General features: G+C 38.3%; 1 protein-coding gene and 1 pseudogene across 1 annotated transcript; both read left to right on the forward strand.

Annotated features, from left to right (window-relative positions):
• The first annotated feature begins 2,966 nt into the window (after positions 1-2,966).
• LAMTOR3 (late endosomal/lysosomal adaptor, MAPK and MTOR activator 3) lies at positions 2,967-18,387 on the forward strand. Its single transcript, XM_039217950.1, has 7 exons — positions 2,967-3,163; positions 3,480-3,525; positions 6,067-6,101; positions 12,698-12,756; positions 14,247-14,380; positions 15,864-15,927; positions 17,807-18,387. The coding sequence occupies exons 2-7, from the start codon at positions 3,517-3,519 to the stop codon at positions 17,878-17,880; spliced, it is 375 nt and encodes a 124-aa protein (XP_039073881.1). The 5' UTR covers positions 2,967-3,163; positions 3,480-3,516; the 3' UTR covers positions 17,881-18,387.
• LOC120220788 lies at positions 5,556-5,695 on the forward strand (annotated as a pseudogene).
• Positions 18,388-18,681: the final 294 nt, after the last annotated feature.

Raw genomic sequence — 18,681 nt, forward strand, 5'->3', positions numbered from 1 at the left:
GCAGAGAGAGAGAACTTCAAGCAGGCTCTGCATTGTCAGCATGAGCTGGACCCAAGGCTCGAACTCATGTAGCGTGAGATTAAGACCTTAGCTGAAATCGAGAGCCAGGTGTGTGACCGACTGAGCCACCCAGGCTCCCTGAGAGTTCATATTTTTATTAGCCTCTACAATTGGGGGAAGGGACACCTGAGTGGCTTAGTCAGTTATGCATCTGACTTTTGATTTCTGGTCAGGTCAGGATCTCGAAATTTGTGGGTTCAAGCCCTGCATCAGGCTCTGTGCTGACAGCTCAGAGCCTGGAGCCTGCTTCAGATTCTTTGTCTCCCTCTCTCTCTGACCCTACCTCACTTGCACTCTGTCTCTCTCTCAAAAATAAACATTAAAAAAAAAAACAAACCTTGGGAAATGGTGAGGGTCACGAGTGGATTAGAAGTTTTAGTCAGGGTCAGGATTAGTAGTTCTTTTTTTTTTTTTAAGTTTATTTATTTGAAAGAGAGAGAGAGAGAGCACGTGTGCACACAGGAGAGGGGTAGAAAAAGAGGGAAAGAGAAGCCCAAACATGGGGCTTGATCTCAGGAACCATGAGATCATGACCTGAGCTGAAATCAAGAGTCAGATGCTCAACTGACTGAGCCACCCAGGCACTCCAATAGTTTCTTTTAATCACTGTTACTCCACAAATGCTGAATGAGTGCCTACAGAGTGCAAGACATTTAGGCATTGTTAGAAACTGGGGGGAAAAAAAAAAAACTAATGACCTAGCTTTTTAGACATTACAGCCTCAATTGGGGAAACAAACCAAAACTTTGACACATAATTATGCACAAGTATCAATTATTCTTGGTAATATAAAATAGCATTCAAGAGAATATATGATGTGTGAGAAGATATTATCAGAAAACAAAATTTAAATAGCTAAAGTAGAAAGTGAAGGGGGTCAGAACATTTTACCCTAAAATATGCTTTAGGTATATTGATTATTTTGAGCTGAAATCCCCAAGAAAACAGATGTACCACGGGTTCTTTGACCTCTCCCTTTTTACCAAAAAGCAGATCATAAAATTGCCTGTGAGAAAGGTGACCTTCCTCTACCACAAAGAGAATTCTTATCACCAGAGGTGAGACTGATGCCAAAATGGACCTGTACAAACAAGCCAACTAAACTAATCCTTATCTTCCATTAATTTCACTCATATATGTTGTCGTCACTGTCCCTTGCCCAAGACCCTTTTTTGGTCACATCCCCACAGTTTATTGCTCTTTATATAAAAAGGTATTTAAAATTTGGGCCTAATGGCTTCTTTGGATCTTCCTTTCCTTTTCAATACTCCCATGTAAACATAAAAATATTAAACAAATGTGTTATATTTTTCATCTATTAATCTGTCAGTTTAATTTTTATACCCAGCCACAGCACCTAAGAGGTAGAAAGTAAGTTTTTCCTCGCCTACAAGAGAAAGAAGCATTTCAGATTAAAGGACCATCAGAATCAGAGTGGAGAAATAATAACCAGTAATGGAAGGATGAGGTAATCAATTTTGCTGTAGTAAAGGACTCACATTAGAATGCATTCAGAAGTAAAATGGAATAGGTTTGTGTCAGAGAAAAATTGACAACTTTACCATTGTCTGCAGTGGTATATCAATGCAGATTTTTTTGAGCAGCAGTAATTTGCATTGTTTTGGGAAGGTTTATCTGGCTATTATTAGATGGTTCTGAATATAGTCTTGCTGAAGAAAATAAAGGTTTGAATGAAGAACTAGAAAAAATACATATGCAAAAATCATTGTTAGGGAAGAAAAGCTGACATGAGGAACAAAATGGAAACAATACAGACACACATTAGGGGAAAAAAAGGTTTATTGGAGAAGTTTTTGGAGCTTCTGAGTCAGAACTGACAATACAACATGCATGTAAAAATATCCAACAACTGACAAGCAGCTGAAAATGTGAACCTAGAACTCTGATGAAAGGTGCAGACTTAGGACTCACATTCTGGGGAAACTGTGGAAAGAAAAAAACAAAAACCAAAGACAAGCTTTAAATGTCATCATCTAGAGTTAGGACACTAGAGTGGGTGAGGATCTAAAATAAGTGGTGCAGAATCCCAGAAGCTAACAGATCCAAGGGTTTAAATAAGAAAAAGGAAGTGATCTTCAATGATGTGAGTTGCTGTGAAACTGTCAAGTTCACCTGTAATGATTAGGGGAGGTCATCTGTAACATTTGGGAGCCCTGGAGTTTGCCATTTCGTCCTCAAGGATATCTAGGAAATAAGCAACCGACTCTTCACGACGTCTTCGGCTAGAGTTAATTCCTTTCGCACTCCTACTTTTAGGGATTGCAGGTTGAAGAGGAGTTGTCAACCAGTTCTGGTAGTCTTCGTTTTCTTACCACCTACTGTAGGTTTTTGTTGTATGTGCAAACAAGCAAGACACCAAACAAAAAATAAGGCTGCGCCTTCTAAGCCGACGAAAGAAAGGTTGTCCAATGTCTGCATTGTTTTTAGTTGCACAACTCTGAGAACTCCAGAAAGTCCACAATCTAGATACAGATTGAAATCTGTATTCAATCTAGACAAGACCTTGAGTAAGAGCACGTGGGTGGCAGCCAAGGAAAAGCTAGGGCAGGGCACTGGCGTCAGAAACCTATTAACCTTGGGACTTCTAATCACAGGGAATCGAACCTCCGGTTCAGTTCGTAACCAGCACCCCTTCAAATTTTTTCACCTACAAGAAAAAGTTTTTAAGATAACAGACCTTGAGAAACTAACGAAATTTATGCACCCTCTCCACACAACAATGTCGCCTTGCACGCACTTTTCCGGGGGGCTTTTTGTGCCCAGCGGTCCGGTACAGACGTTTCTTGCCGCCGCCAGGGTCCCGACGGCCCCCAGCTCTGCGCAGGCGCAGGGAGCAGCCCGCGGGAGGGGGGAGGGGGGCGGAGAGGGGCCGAGTGGGTCGAACGCAAAACGCCGCGCTGCGCGCTCCGAGGCCACTGCGCCTCCCCGGAAATCTCGTGTCATCTGGCCTCGGAGGCGTAGGAAGTGCTTCCCGGAGCACCGAAGAGGTCACAAATCATGTGACGACGGCTTTTGGAGGAGACTGTTTTTGAAGCTGTCCCTGGACTTACAGCCGATAGAACACGGCAACCCAGAAAACCAGGTAACTCGAGCCGCTCTGCTCGTTACTCAGCCTGGGCCCGCAGGTGGCGCGGGCGGTGTGACACCAGGGAAGGAGAGGACTCCTTTCCCCCTTTGCCTTGGGCCTAGATCTTGGCGGGTGGAGGGTGGAGTGGGCTGAGGTAGGGCATCCCGGCTGCCGCCTGGGTGTTTGGGAACTCCCGACTTAGCTCCGCCTGCCTGGTGCGGGTCCTGGAGCCGGGGCTTCTTGCCTGGCTTTGGTGAGAGCTGACCCCGCTTGTCAGGTTAGAGGTGGGAAGAAGTCTTGAGGAGAGAATCACCAGGAGTTTCTCTTCCAGGAGCGGAGATTGATCCTGCGGGAGAAAGGGGTTCGTCATGGCGGATGTGAGTTCCCACACAAGAGGAAGGGGAGGGTGGGGAATTTGGTGGAGGCCTTATGGGTGGGGAGAAGTAAAGCTTCCCAAGTAGAACTGTTTCCTTTTAGCACCCCACCCCGCCCAGATATTTTCTCTAGACTCTGGAGTAACGAATATGAATAGATTGGGGGGGGGTAGTTTCAGCCCACAATGGGGAGTGGAAGACACCCAGTTGTCTGAGATTCAGGAAAACTGTATTCTTCCCACTCCCCAATCCTGCGGGCATAGGAAAGGCTCAGAATACCATTTCAATTTGTAAATGATATTTTGCTCCTTTGAATCACCACCCCCCCTCCGGCCCCGCAGTAAGTGGCCATGAGGTCTCTCTAGATTCATTGGAGCAATTTGAGATGATTCCTGATACCTGTCTAGCACAGCCATAGAACCCAGATTCTAAGTTTGGGAAACTTATTGTACTAGTTATTAGAAACAGCAAGGAGTTAATACTATTACTAATGTTTATGTCTATAACTTAACATCCTGTTGTTATTTTATTACTATTCATGCTGGGCATTCTTCTAAACATTGAACGTATACTCATTTAATTCTTACAACTCCCAATAGTAGGCACTCTTATTATCCTTGAGTAATAGATTAGGATGCTAAGACGTAGACAGATAAAAGTAACTTGCCCCAGGTTACAGAGCTGGTAAGTTTTAGAGCCAAGATACCAACCCAGGCAGTCTGACTCCAGAGTTTATGCTCTTAAGCAGGACACCAAATGATCATTCAACATTATTATGAATGTGAGTTTTCTTTTTAGGTTGCAAGATTATGTGTTTCAATATTCAGGGACTTAGTCTGCCTTTATCACTCCACTTTTGGGTGTCTCCCAGTAGGTTTTTGAGACCTTATTCTTCATACATACTCAAATCACTCTGTATCTATTGAGCGTTGCCTTGCAGAGGTTGTTGCTGTGGGTGAAATAAAGATGATTAAGGTATAAATCCTTAAGGGTTTTTAAAATTTAAAAAAAAGGCAAGTGATCATAAACGTATATACATTATTGTGTGAAAATTCAAAGGAGAGAGGGATTACATGGTGATTATCAGGAAAGTTTATTTGAAGTATTTGGTTGAGATTAGCTCTAAATAATGAGAAGCAGTTTTTTTTAAAGTAAGATTGATAGAGAACAGGATGAGAATGAATAGTGTAAGCACAGTTTGAGAGAGAGGAGAGAGAAAGATGTTTGTGGAGGCGCTGTGAGTGGTCCAGGTCCACGGGGACTGAGGATATGTACAAGGGAGTGGTAGGAAGCAGGAATGTAAAATTATGTGTAGACTGTAGATACATATATTTTGAAAATTTTTTTTAAACATTTCCTTTTGAGAGACAGAGACAGTGCAAGCGGGGGAGGGGCAGAGAGAGAGGGAGACAGAATCTGACACAGGCTCCAGGCTTTTTTAGCTGTCAGCACAGGCCGACGCAGGGCTCGAACCCACGAACCATGAGATCCTGACCTGAACCGAAATCAAGAGTCAGACGCTTAACCAAATGAGCCACCCCAGTGCTCCGAGATCATTTTAAAACATTTGACTTCACAAATCATTTTAGAAGTGACAAGGTGAGGTTAGGGTTAAATATTACTCTGTGTTTCAAGGGATCGGTAGTGCTATTAGTAGAAACAAGAAGAGATTGAGGAAATCTGGATTTCACATGAAACACGAATTGAGATTTAGTGTGTGTGTTTAAGAGGAGAGCAGAGGTAAGATGATGGTGATAACATGAAATAAAATGAACATTCAGGTTTGGAGAATAATAGGGATTAGAAGTTCAAAACAACAGATACCTGATTTAACCTATGGGAACCTCGTAACTGATACCTGCATTGTCAGTGAAATTCCCCAGGTGAGAGAGTGTAATGAGAGGAATTTAACTAGTCTTTTATTTCTTTAGTCCTAGTTATGTTCCCTGCTTAACACTTGACACACGTTGTCGTTTATATTTACTCATGAAAAGGAACGGAGTTTCAGAGAAGTTAGTTTAACCAGGATTGTTATCTTTTCATGGCCTTTTGGCCAAGATCAAGTGTAGTATCTGTTCTTATCAGTTTAATTTACCCAGGATTGTTAAAAGTCATGTTAGAAAGTTTATGGACATGGAAAGATGTCCATAATATATTTTCAAGTGAACTTGACAATAGCAACAGGATGTAAAATAGTGTGAAAGTATGATCAGATTTTACAGCTAATGTGTACTAACTGTGTGTGTATTTTTTTTCTAGATATGCTTATAAGTTTACATGCATCTTCTCAATACATTTTAACAGTCTTACGACATAGATTCCATGATTACTCCTTCTCAACAAATCATGAAACTGGGGCTTAGAGAAAAAAGTTAGATAACTTGTTCCAAGTCACAGAACTAGTATCAGAATCAGAAAGAAAAAAATACAAGGGAGAAGGATTATGAATGATGATTTAAAGTACGTGAAATGTGGATAGGATAGTCTCTTGAGAACCAGTACAAGGTGCATTATTGCAATATAATTTTCTATATTCTCTTTCAGGACCTGAAGCGATTCCTGTATAAAAAATTACCAAGGTAAAAAATTACTAATTTGTTGTTAAATTAATTCTGCATATGTTGATTTTATGTAGCATTTTGTTTATTTTAGACTGATAGCATGGATCTATTATGGTATTATTTACCGTTTCAAATAGTTAATGGTTTTCAAATAGAATATTTGACATTCACAAGAAATGTCCTTTGAATTTGCAGAAAAATACCGGGAGGTCTAGAGAAGTTGATGTGACTTTCGGAGGTTAAGTATCTAGTGAACGCCAGAGGGCTAGAACTCCGATTTCTTGCCACTTTAGAGTTCTTTCAAGTATACTGCCATAACAGTTTAATGGATTATGCTTTGAAGTAGAGCAATTTTCAGGAGAAAAACACCCTAAGAACTTGTCTTTCCTTTAGTATCCCTTTTAAGACCTAATTGCTGAGTGTGCATAACCGGAAAATGCTGGACATAGGCCACAGTTCATACTTGAAAAAGTCACAAGGCTTTCTTTTCCCTGCACCCAGTCCATTTGATGTACCGTCATCACTTAGGCTCTGTGTTGAGACCAGCAAACTTCCTTTTAGATATTTTTGTGATTCAGAGGACTTTGTCACTTAAGTTGAATTAAAATTCACATTTCGTTCAGTGTAAAATAATATATAAGGATGTGAGAGAGAAATGTAACTCGAGACACCGATTTTCATATTCCAGAATACTTAAATAACCTTTGAAGTGTAATGTAGCAGAAGACGTGGGGAGATCCTTTTGCTACTTCTTTTTTTCGTCTCCAAATGTTTGATTTTAAAACATTTCAGATGTCAGTTTGTTATTTCTGTCGGTAGATTAAAAAAACAAAAAAGATCTCTTGTTTGTAGTTTTGCCTGAATTGTTTGTTGTGATTTGCGTATTGTGCCTTTACTGTGATTACAGACTAGTGAAATTAATGATACTACCTCGTGGGGTTGATTTACGTATATTTTTCTGTATCCAGGAAGAAATACTATTGAAGTGTTCAGTCATCGTTACCGTTGATTTCATGTTCCTGTAGTACTTAGGTTCATTTTGACTCCCTTGAAGTGCTTGCAAACTAGAAAGACAGGTGCTGAGTCTTCCCAGCGTGAGGATTAGCGGGCAGGCCTAGCCTTGCACAGTAGGGCAGGGCCACACAAATGACCGCACAAGCTGAACCTGTCCAAAGCAGTTTTACTAGTCCCTAGGAAAAATGACAGTAGTTTTGTGATGTTTAAAAATTTTGTCAGAACATTAAAACCTTTCGTTGTTGGTTATATTTGAGGGAATGGAAACATGCTAAAACAAATACTTGTTGAATCCGCTCCAATTTAAAAACAGTAGAGGGGCGCCTGGGTGGCTTAGTCGGTTAAGCGTCCGACTTTCGCTTAGGTCATGATCTTGCGGTTCATGGGTTCGAGCCCCGCGTCGGGCTCTGTGCTGACTGCCAGCTCAGAGCCTGGAGCCTGTTTCAGTCTGTGACTCCCTCTCTCTCTGACCCTCCCCTGCTCACGCTGTCTCTCTCTCCTAGAAATAAAAACATTAAAAAAAAAAAAATTTTTTTTTTTAAATAAAAACAGAAAAACTGAGTATTTGAACGTTCATTTCTCTGTAAAAAACTTATCAAATGTAGTTTGAACAGTGCTTACCTTTTTTTTTTTTTGTTTTAATTTATTTTGAGAGAGACAGAAACGGCACAGGTGGGGGAGGGGCAGAGAGGGGGTGTAGAGAGAATCCCAAGCAGGCTCCACATAGTCAGTGCAGAGCCTGATACGGGGCTCGAACCCACAAAGCCTCAAGATCATGACCTGAGCCAAAGCCAAGAGTCAGATGCTTAACTGACTGAGCCACCCAGGCAAACGGTGCTTATTACTTATTTGCATTAACCTTAAAATATATGAAAGGTATAATCCTAAGGTGAGGAGCAGGCACCTTTTCTGTACCTTGGCAAATTGGCACACTCCTTTCTAAGTTTGGATCGGCTTCCAACAGTTTTGTCCTTTGTACTGTCTGTGCTGTGCAGAGTTTTTTGCCAGTGTCACTTCCTCTGGGATGGGTTCATGGTTTTCATCACAACCACTTTCCTAATTTATGTCAGTAAGTGCACTTTCACAAAGTTCCTCTCGCTGCACGTCTTGCACACAAGAGTGAAAGTGGCAGCGTTCTCTTAGCCAGTTATTTCGTCTAGAACTGTGTCCTTTCTATTTGAATTGCACTGCCAGCATTGTCACTTTTCCTTCCTTTGCTATATTTCATCTTTATTAGCCAGTTCCCGATTTCAGTTCTTTTTTTTTTTAATTGAAAAAAAAATTTGTTTAAGTTTCTTTATTTTGAGAGAGAATAAGAGCGGGGGAGGGACAGAGAGAGAAACACAGAATTTGAAGCAGGCTCCAGGCTCCGAGCTTTCAGCACAGCACAGAGCCCCACACGGGGCTCCAACCCAGGAACCATGAGATCATGACCCGAGCCTAAACCCAGAGTTGGACACTTAACCAGTTGAGCCACCCAGGCGCCGCTTTTTCTTCTTTTTAATGTCACATGCTTTACTGTCTCTGCATACACCTAGTAACAGATGCTCAGTGACCAGTCACCAGCACACTCTGAAAGAAGTGATGTGACTAGGTCCAGATTTAATGTGCATCTGTTATTTACAAAGTTACTCACATAGTGATTTGTGTGAAGAGTTAGTGAGGTTTGTACTTTATGCAGTTATTCCGTTAATAGACATACTCCCTGAAATTTGGCCCAGGGGGGTAGTGTTAGTTAATTCAACTGTGGTAACTAAAATGTGTCCATACTGAAACCTTACAAAATAATGGCTTTCTGTTCTTATCTGTATCTACTTTGTTGATAGTTCAGCATATTGAAAGGATGCGGAAACTGACCTGTGGGGTTGAGGGGAAGTACCGTGCTGGCAACAAGATAGATACAGGAGCAGAAGCATAGTGGATATTTGTAAAAAGGGTATTTGTAAAAGTCTAATGAAAATCTTTCTATACTGGAAGAAAGGGATTGGGACTATATGTTTTGTTTTGTTCCCATAATGACCAGAGCCATTTTCACCAAGTCAGTTAATAGAATATGTTTTTGTTCATTTTAAAATACCCTCCTAAATATAGTTCTTGAATTTATATTTTAAGAGTCTAAATTGTGACCCAAAGCAGGCTCAGGCTTTATAATAATCACAACTTTTTGCATTTTAAAATAACCAAATGTGGGGCACCTGGATGGCTCAGTCGGTTGAGTGTTCAGCTTTGGATCAGGTCATGATCTCACAGTTCATGGATTTGAGTCCCACATCCGGCTCTGTGCTGACAGCTAGCTCAGAGCCTGGAGACTGCTTCAGATTCTGTGTCTCCCTCTTTCTCTGACCCTCCCTGCTCACGCTGCCTCTCTCTCTCTCTCTCTCAGAAATAAATAAAACATTAAAAAAAATTAAAATAACCAGACATTTCATCATTAGGTGAATAAAACAAAGTATGATGTTTGGTTACTAATGCAACATTTGTTTTTTGGAGTAAAAATGTTTTACTAAGTTTAAGGTTTAGATGTCTTCAGAATATTTCATAATTTAATTCCTTCTAGATGTGTGTGGCTGTTAATGCGTCATACTTATTTTCAGCTATTGGTAAAATATATTCAAGTTACTCTTTGTTCCCTATGTGTACAATTGGAAACACCTTTTATATTTGTAACCTGATTTCTTTGTGTATTTTAAGTATGTCAGTAATTTTTCTACTTTATTGGGCATTATCTCTGTGAATTTAGAATCCATTAAAAAGACAACCTTTTTATTTCTGCTTCCTCTTTTGTTGCATTAGTTGGCATGTAAGTTAATTACCTTGAAATTAAGAGAAAAGAAACCACCTGTGGTGGGGCGCCTGGGTGGCTCAGTCAGTTAAGTGTTGGACTTGGGCTCAGGTCATGACCTCACGGCTCCAGCGCCACATTGGGCTCTGTGCTGTCGGGGCAGAGTCCCCAGTAGACCCTCTGCCCCTCCCCCACTCATGCACGCTCACATCCTCTCTCTCAAACATAAATGAATATTTAAGAAAACAAAAGAAACTACCTAAGATGACACAGATATTTCTAAATATTTTTTGTGGTACTCTTCACCTGCTTTTAATTTGCTTATTTTTTCAGTAGACAATACATTCATGAAGTTCAAGATTCAAAAGTTAACTGGAGGACACAGTGAGAAGTTTCCTTACCTGCCCCCCAGCTACACAGTCACCCTCTGAGAGGCACCCATCACCTTCAAAGATACTTTCTGCACCTGCAGACATTCACATAAGCACATGTATTTACACAGACATACATGGGTCTTCGTTGAGGCCGTTACCACAAAATACCACATAAATTGGATTTCCGGTAAATAACTGAAGTTTATTTCTCACAGTTCTGGAGCCTGGAAGTCCACGATTAAGGTGCCAGCGTGGTTGGATTCTGGGGAGGGCCCTTTGCTGAGTGGCAGATTGCAGACTCCATATCTTCATATGGTAGAGGAACGAGCCAGCACTCTAGCCTTCAGTAAGGGCACTGTTCCTGTCTGTGAGGGCTCCACCTCCATGGCCTGATTACCTCCCAAAGGCCCCATCTCCGAGTACCATCACACTGGGAAAAGGGTTTCAACATAGGAATTTTGGGGGTGGCACAAACATTCTGTCCATTGCAAACATACATATACACATGCCTACACTTGTTGTTACGTAATTTGTTGCTTCCTGCATACACTATTCAAGACCGTCTTTTCGTTTAACAGTATACCTTTGAGATCAGTCCTTCCCAGTGCATTTAAAGAGCTGCTGCTTTGTTCTGAATGGCTGCAGAGTATTTCAGTGTATATGTGTGTCTTAATATATTTAACTTGTCCTTCTTTAAGACAGGTTTCCGACATTTTCCTATTTCAAGTGATGTTGCTATTGAAAAATGTACAGGGTAGTTTCTGTGTGTGCAGGTATCTGCGGGGTATGTTCTTATATAACTTAGTTTTTAAGAAGAATTTGTTTTATATGTTAACTTTATAGAGCACGTTTTAATCCATAGATAATCTCAGGATTGAATGATAATAAAGAATAATACCAGTAAATATTTATACACAGTTATCTCATCATTCCTGTTTTTAACATGAGGTTCATAAATGGTGTTTATGACGTTTTCTCAAATTTTAATAACACTTTTCTGACTTAAAAGTTTCTGCCAGTGGGATCTTTAAAATTTAATTTCAGGGTCATCTGGGTGGTTCAGCTGGTTAAGCGTCTGACTTCGGCTCAGGTCATGATCCCACAGTTTGTGAGTTCAAGCCCCATGTCAGGCTCCGTCTGAACAACTCCGAGCCTGGAGCTTGCTTCAGATTCTGTGTCTGCCTCTCTCTGCCCTCCCACCACTTACCTGTCTCTCACTGTCAAAGATAAACATTTAAAAAAAATTTTTTAAATAAACTTTAATTTCAGTATCTTACTATGAATAGTTCTCATTTCTAAGTTAAAACATTAAGGTTAACACAGTAAGGAATGGGTAATGTGGATTACACTCGGAGCACTGAACAATTCTGAGTAGCAGTCTTCAGGTATTATAAGATAGGTATAGGGGTGAAAGTTGGAGAATGTTTTCCCATTCTAATTTTTGACACTTGAGTTTTGTGCCCTAGGAATCCTTTAATGATTTAATACTTAAACTACAGTAATAAATTGTCAGTGTGCACAGATGACACTCTGATGTTAACGAGTAATAATATTTTTGAATGTTAACTATGTACTGGTCTCCACATGCATTATTTTATTACATTTTTATAATAGCCAAATAAATACAGTGACTCCCATTTTCTTATTATTAATGGAGGCTTACAGAGGTTTCAGAACTGGCCCTGGGTAGCATAAATAGTGAATGTAGGAGAGCCTAGACTGGACTATATGGTTCTAGTCTTGACCATGTCTCTTACTGTTTCTTACTGATGAAAAGATTTCTATGTGACCTTCATTGTTTCCATCCTGTTCCTTCAGCCTAGAATGAGCTCTCTGCCCCTCATCTCTTGACTAGTGCCTTAACGTCTCAGCTTAGTTGTCCCTGTCACAGGGAGGCCTGCCCTGACCCACTTTTATAGACTCTCATACTCCACAGATAATCTTGCTTGATACCATTGTAGTTCGACATGTGTTAGTATGAGATTATTTGATTGATAGCCTTCCTCCTTGATTGTAAGCTTTGTGGAAGCAGTGACTATTCCCTTATCCTGGTGTCATAAATGTCAAGTGCCTCGAATACCAGGCTCTTGATATTGACTGAGAGAAAGAGAAAAGTCTCTCTTTGTCACTGTAGCTGCTGCTGCTGCTAAACCTGTCATACTTCCCTAAACAGTGGAAGAATAATTAGCAATTTTAATGGAGGGTTTTCTTGTTTTAGATCTTCATCTGTAAATTACATATAATCTTAAGATTATAAGCATGTCAGTAATAATTTTATTCAGTTTCTTCAATACTCTTATTCAGACATACAGGTGCTTATGAGATCAATAACTGAGTTTACATAGTTTTTCAGAAACATCTGAAAATCCCCGTAATGACTTTGAGGTACATATTTCGAGAAAATGAAATGTTTCATAATATTTTAACTCGTTTGTTTTTTCTAGTGTCGAAGGGCTTCACGCTATCGTTGTGTCAGATAGAGATGGAGTGCCTGTTATTAAAGGTAAAACTGCACCTGTGCACCAGTGTCACGTTTGCTTTTGAGTAAAAACATATTTATGTCTCAGTAGTGCAGAAGGCAAGCATATAAAAGCTGTTTTAATAAACGTAACTATGTGTTAAATATATTGTGTTACCATCCAGAGTTTAAGCATGGATTTTTCCTTGAAGACCTTTGTGGCATAATGTAAACCATTGGTAAACATATAAGTGCTGAGACTGGGCACGTATACAGCTGGATGTATTATAAGCACACACTTCCCCCAGCACTTTTTAATCAGTGTTGCTAGTGGTTTTGGACATTTGAATCATCTTCATACATTGAATCCACATACGTGGATTGTTTTGTTTAATCTTTGTGGATTTTCTGCTTTCTTGCTGGAAATAAGATTTTTTAAACTTTTAACTTCAAATTACTTTAGTTAACCAGACTCTAAGAAGACTTTTTCACCTAAGGAAGAGCTTGTTAACCAAAAAAAAAAAAAGAAGAAAGAATGTTTTGCCTATTTTTCAGCTTTTCAAAAAAGTATGATGTCACTGAGTCAGTGTGTATTAAGAGCGTTTTTACTATTTCTTAAGTTATCATCAGATGGATGTTCATAGTTCCATAGGGATGCTGTAATATCTTTACCAAAGAAAGATTAAATAATGATCTGTGCATTCCGTTTACAGTTTATTTTCCATCTGAGGTTATTATATATGTCAGATAATTTTAGACTTTAGAAAGGAATTTTAAAAATCACCTAATTTGATTTTGTAAACAAAGATGGTCAAGTGCAAAGTTGCACATAAGTCAGTGAGAAGATAATAATAGAACCACGATTTTCTGATGTGTGGGTCAGTGTGCTTTCTAACCCACCATGAAACATAGGGGGCCATGGGCAAGCAAGGCACCTGCCTTTTTCCTGTGCTCAGTTCTGTAGTGAGAGCTTCAAACAAAGTCAAAATAATCTCAGAGATTTTCCATCTCTCATGTTCCTTCTTAGGGTCTCTGTGTTAAAGCCTTAAATACTGCACTTACTGGTACAACTGACTTCATTCAGGCCTTTAAATGAGTGAAAGAAACTTAAAACTGATGACCAGCTGCAAATATCTATGAGTGATACTGCTATGGGTTTTATGAAAGCAAAGATTTTTTTGAAGTCTTTTTCACTATTCTAGCTTGGTTCTTGGTTAACCAGAATATTAAGTTTATTAGTAAACATACTGATTAGTCTGTGTTTTAGAGTAGAAATTAAGAAAATATAGAAGTTTAGTATTCTTTAAAAAAAATTGTGAGAATCGGCATTTCTTCCATTTCTTCCTTCCTATTGATCACTCAATTTCTGATTGAGAAATTTATCTCCCCTAAATTGGTAACACCCAGTTAGTGATAAGATTTTCAATATTTTGAAGCATAAAAGCCCTTGTGCTTGATATTTTTACTGATTTATGTTTAAAAATAAAAAGTGCAGTAAACTGCATAATTTTTATTTAAATCATTTGTATTTCCAGTGGCCAATGATAATGCTCCAGAGCATGCTTTGAGACCTGGTTTCTTATCTACTTTTGCCCTGGCAACAGACCAAGGGAGCAAACTTGGACTTTCTAAAAATAAAAGTATCATCTGTTACTATAACACCTACCAGGTAGGTTCATCCTTACTGAATGGCTTGCTGCTTTTGACTATTGTTGCATCTTCTATATAGAACAGCTTATGTTACTCTAAATTTCAGTTTTGAAATAGATGCCATTAGCCTTCAAATTGGTTATGTTGAATTGTAGTAATTTTCTTTACATTTTACATCAGGAATTAATATGGAAAAGTAATTAAAAGCTTTATGAATAAAGTACACTATCCTCACAGGTCACTGTTACTTCCAGTAGATGGTGCCCTTAGCTTAACAAATGTGATTTCTCAAATGACACACTTTTTTGTTATTTTGACAGATAAAATATTTTCTTTGACGGTCAAATGAGAGTTCTTTAAATTTGTTAACTGCTGCTAATTCCTTCAGTGGTTTGGAATATATATATATATATTTGGAATATATATATTTACATATATATATATATATATAGAAAATATGTGAAATTATTATGAAAGAATTTAGTTGCTACATACCTCTTCATCTCTGGCTGCATTTTCTTATTTAGAATAAATTAGTAGCTTTAAAGCAGTGTTCCCAGGGTGTAATTCACGTGCTGCTGCTGTTACACACATGATATTTTTTATTTTAGAAGTTAACGTATTTTAATGTGTATTAAGCAAAGGATGACCAACCCTTTTGACTTTTAATTTCACTGATAAGGATTACATTAAAGCTAATTTTGGGGGGTGGGAGTGTTGGGTTTTTTTTTTTTTCCTGAGAGAGGGCACAAGTGAGTGAAGGACAGAGAGAATCCCACAAAGGGCACTGAGAGAGAGAGAGAAGTGGTGAGAGAAGCGGGGCTACCCTGACGTGGGGCTTGAGCCACGCAGGTGCCCGGAAACTAATTTTTTAAAAAAAAAAAGTTGATTTGAAGTTAATTTAAATTTGAATTAAATTAATAGTGGTACACAGGAAGCAGAAAAATCTTGATGGTATTGCTATTTGAATGAGAAATACTGACTTTATTTAGCCATTTAATTATCAGATATTTATGGAGCTCTGCTCTGTAATAATTGACACGCTGCTGGGTTTTTAAAGATAGAGGAGGATGACATAGTTACACTTCTTTAAAAACTTAGTGGGCTAAGTAATATTAATATCTGTAAGAGATAATCAGTAAGTCTGTTTTATGGAAATACTTATTTTCAGCTCTTTCATATTACATGATGTTACATAGTATCTTACACATTGGTCATTTTAAAATTTTTGGAAGATTAAAATGTCTCATTTGAATTAACATCTTTTTTTTTTTTAAGTTTATGCATTTAATTATTTTAGAGAGCGAGAGAGCACAAGTGGGAGAGGGGCAGAGAGAGCGAGAGAGAGACACAGAATCCAAAATAAGGTCAGGTTCATGCTGACACCAGAGAGTCTGACACGGGGCTTAAACTCATGAACCAGGATTTGGATGCTTAACTGACTGAGACATCCAGGTGTCCCTTGAATAACATCTTAATTTAAATCTTTTTTTTTTTTTTAGGTGGTTCAATTCAATCGTTTACCTCTGGTGGTAAGTTTCATAGCCAGCAGCAATGCTAATACAGGTGTGTATTAAATTAAGTTAATATATAGCTTTTAATTTCTTAAAACACCATATCTGAGTGGTCTAATATGATAGGAATAGTAGATTTAGAATCAGAAAACCTGAATTCATGGCCCAACCCCACAGTCTGTTCCTTGATCTCCAGAAAAGTAACTTGTCTGAATTCTGTTTTCTGTAGCTGTGTAATGGAGCTGATATCTGCTCTGTCTTACAGGGTTATTTTCTAACCCCATAGCCCTAGACATAGGTGAGAAATTGCATGGGTAAGTGAATCTGTAAGATAGAAAGGAAAATTAAATGTTATCTTCATCTCTTGAATGCAACATCTTGTTCACATTAAAACAGCTTAAAACAAAAGGAGAATGAATGGTGAAGATAACCAAACAAAACACATAATAAATGGTCAGGGATGAGTTCAATTCCATGTAGACCAATCAATTGGAGTTTACAAAATCTTGAACAATAGGAAGCAAGATTAATGTGATTAAGAGTTTTTTTGGTAAGTTATTATGTTTTCTTTGTATTCCAATATTATTCATGTTTTTTTTGTTTTAATTTTATTGAAATCCAAGTTGGTTAACATATAGTGTAATAATGATTTCAGGAGTGGAATTTAGTGATTCATCACTTATACATAGCACCCAGTGATCATCCCAGCAAGTGCCCTCCTTAATGCCCATCACCCATTTAGCCCATTTCCCACCCACACCCCCTCCAGCCACCCTCAGTTTATTTTCTTTATTTAAGAGTCTCTCATGGTTTGCCTCCCTCTCTGTTTTTATCTTATTTTTTCTTAACTTCCCCTGTGTTCATCTGTTTTCTTAAATTCCACATATGAGTGAAATCATAGCATATTTAGTTGTGATTGAGAATTCAAAGAGCGTGACTAGGATGAACATACACATTCATTTGTGAGGGTAGAAGAATTTGGGAACAAATACTAGGAGGCTGTGCATTTTATAGCAGATCATAAAATCCCTTTGTATCCAGTAGCCTTCACGGGACATTTATGTATAAAATAATGTGACTGTATTCTGTAATTTATTAACTCATTTTTGGACAAAGTGGGATTTTTTTTAGTATTATATACTCCTTTAGATTTGACTGTTTTTTAGAACTGTTACACATTCTTTTTCTGTTTTTTTTTTCTTTCTAAGTTGTTTGAGCAAGTTATGTTACCAGCTATGTCACTGAAACCTGTCTTTACATTCCTCATTCTTAAAGTGAAGGGTTAGGATTGGATGATCTGCAAGGTCTCTTCCATTTCTAAATGTTTTGAAGCTGTAAAATGCTGTGTGAAAACACTTTGTAAATTGTGTAGGATGTTAATAATGTCGATAGTTTAAATATATTAAACCTTGTGATAAATCACCATCATGTACTAAGTAATCAGTTATAAATTTTCATAATGTACAGAATTATATTTTAGTCCCTAGAAGATTTTTTTGAGAATCTCAGATGCTTTTTTTTATTTATTTAAAAAAATATTTTTAATGTTTATTTTTGAGAGAGAGAGAGAGAAGGCAAGGGTGCGCATGCAAGCAGGGGAAAGACAGAGAGAGGGAGACACAGAATGTGAAGCAAGCTCCGGGCTCCCAGCTGACAGCACAGAGCCTGACATGGGGCTCAAACTCACAAACTGTGGGATCATGACCTGAGCCGAAGTCGGCCTCTTAACCAACTGAGCCGCCCAGGCGCCCTGAAAATAAACTTGTTAATATGGGGTTTTTGATCATTTAGAATTACAATATTTTGCTTTAGTTATGGGGAATAAACTAGATCTTGTTTCCTTTTTAGTAACTAAATTTTGACAGGAAATTTAAGTCAAAGACTTGAGGAACATTTTTCTGATGTTCTAATTTTCTTAATCTCTGTTTTAGGACTCATTGTCAGCCTAGAAAAGGAACTTGCTCCATTATTCGAAGAATTGAGACAAGTTGTGGAAGTTTCTTAATCTGGCAGTGGTTTTGATGTTCACCTTATGCTTGTTATAACAGACACAGTATCAGTCCAGCAATCGTTAGACACAACGACACTTGTATCCATATACTCAAGAAAGGGCCCCTTTCCCATCTTCCACTAAAGAAAGAGCCTGTAGATGTAATTTATGGACAGATTGATTGTTACCTTTTCTTGTGTAGGGTCTTTTCTTAATTTAGTGAGATCTAGAGATACCACAGAAATGGCTCATACATCACAGCTCCCATGGAGTTAGTCCAGTCACCAGATATGCATGAGCTTCTATTCATTGGGTCAGAATCAAAATGGTACTTTGACCCACTTGAGCCATTAAGTGCTCCCTATTATATAATATGCCCAGGCCTGCAGAATGAAGCAGACCCTTTTTATTGTGAATAATAATAAGGACATATTTTTCTTTATATTGTTCTATTTCTTTGCATTGAGTGTGAGGAAGATAAAATGGCTTAGTAAAAGTAATAAAATCAGTACAATCACTAACTTTTCTATGTATATATTATTTTGCAATATAGATGAATATTACTAATTGATTTGATTCTTCTCAGAGGGTGCTGCTCTTTAATGAAAATGAAAATGATAGCTAATGTTTTTTTCTCCATTCTGCTTTCTATAACCAATCAGTGTTTTAATGTTTGTGTGTTCTTTATAAAATTTAAAAGTGATTCATTATTGAATTTGTTTCCAGTATTGGTGTGTATGTAAACATGGTAGTACAGCCAATTTTTTTCATACATGAGTATAAATAAAATAGTATTTTTTAAAATATATAGTTTGA

Source organism: Hyaena hyaena, unplaced genomic scaffold (genome assembly GCF_003009895.1).
Source record: "Hyaena hyaena isolate Hyena2069 unplaced genomic scaffold, ASM300989v1 scaffold_722, whole genome shotgun sequence".
NCBI lineage: Eukaryota > Metazoa > Chordata > Mammalia > Carnivora > Hyaenidae > Hyaena > Hyaena hyaena.

What these genes read in the sequence shown, in the direction of transcription:
- LAMTOR3 (XM_039217950.1), top strand. An exon ending in TGGAGTGCCTGTTATTAAAG is followed by an intron (nt 12,757 to 14,246) that starts GTAAAACTGCAC and finishes TTGTATTTCCAG; the next exon opens with TGGCCAATGATAATGCTCCA. An exon ending in CAGCAGCAATGCTAATACAG is followed by an intron (nt 15,928 to 17,806) that starts GTGTGTATTAAA and finishes TCTCTGTTTTAG; the next exon opens with GACTCATTGTCAGCCTAGAA.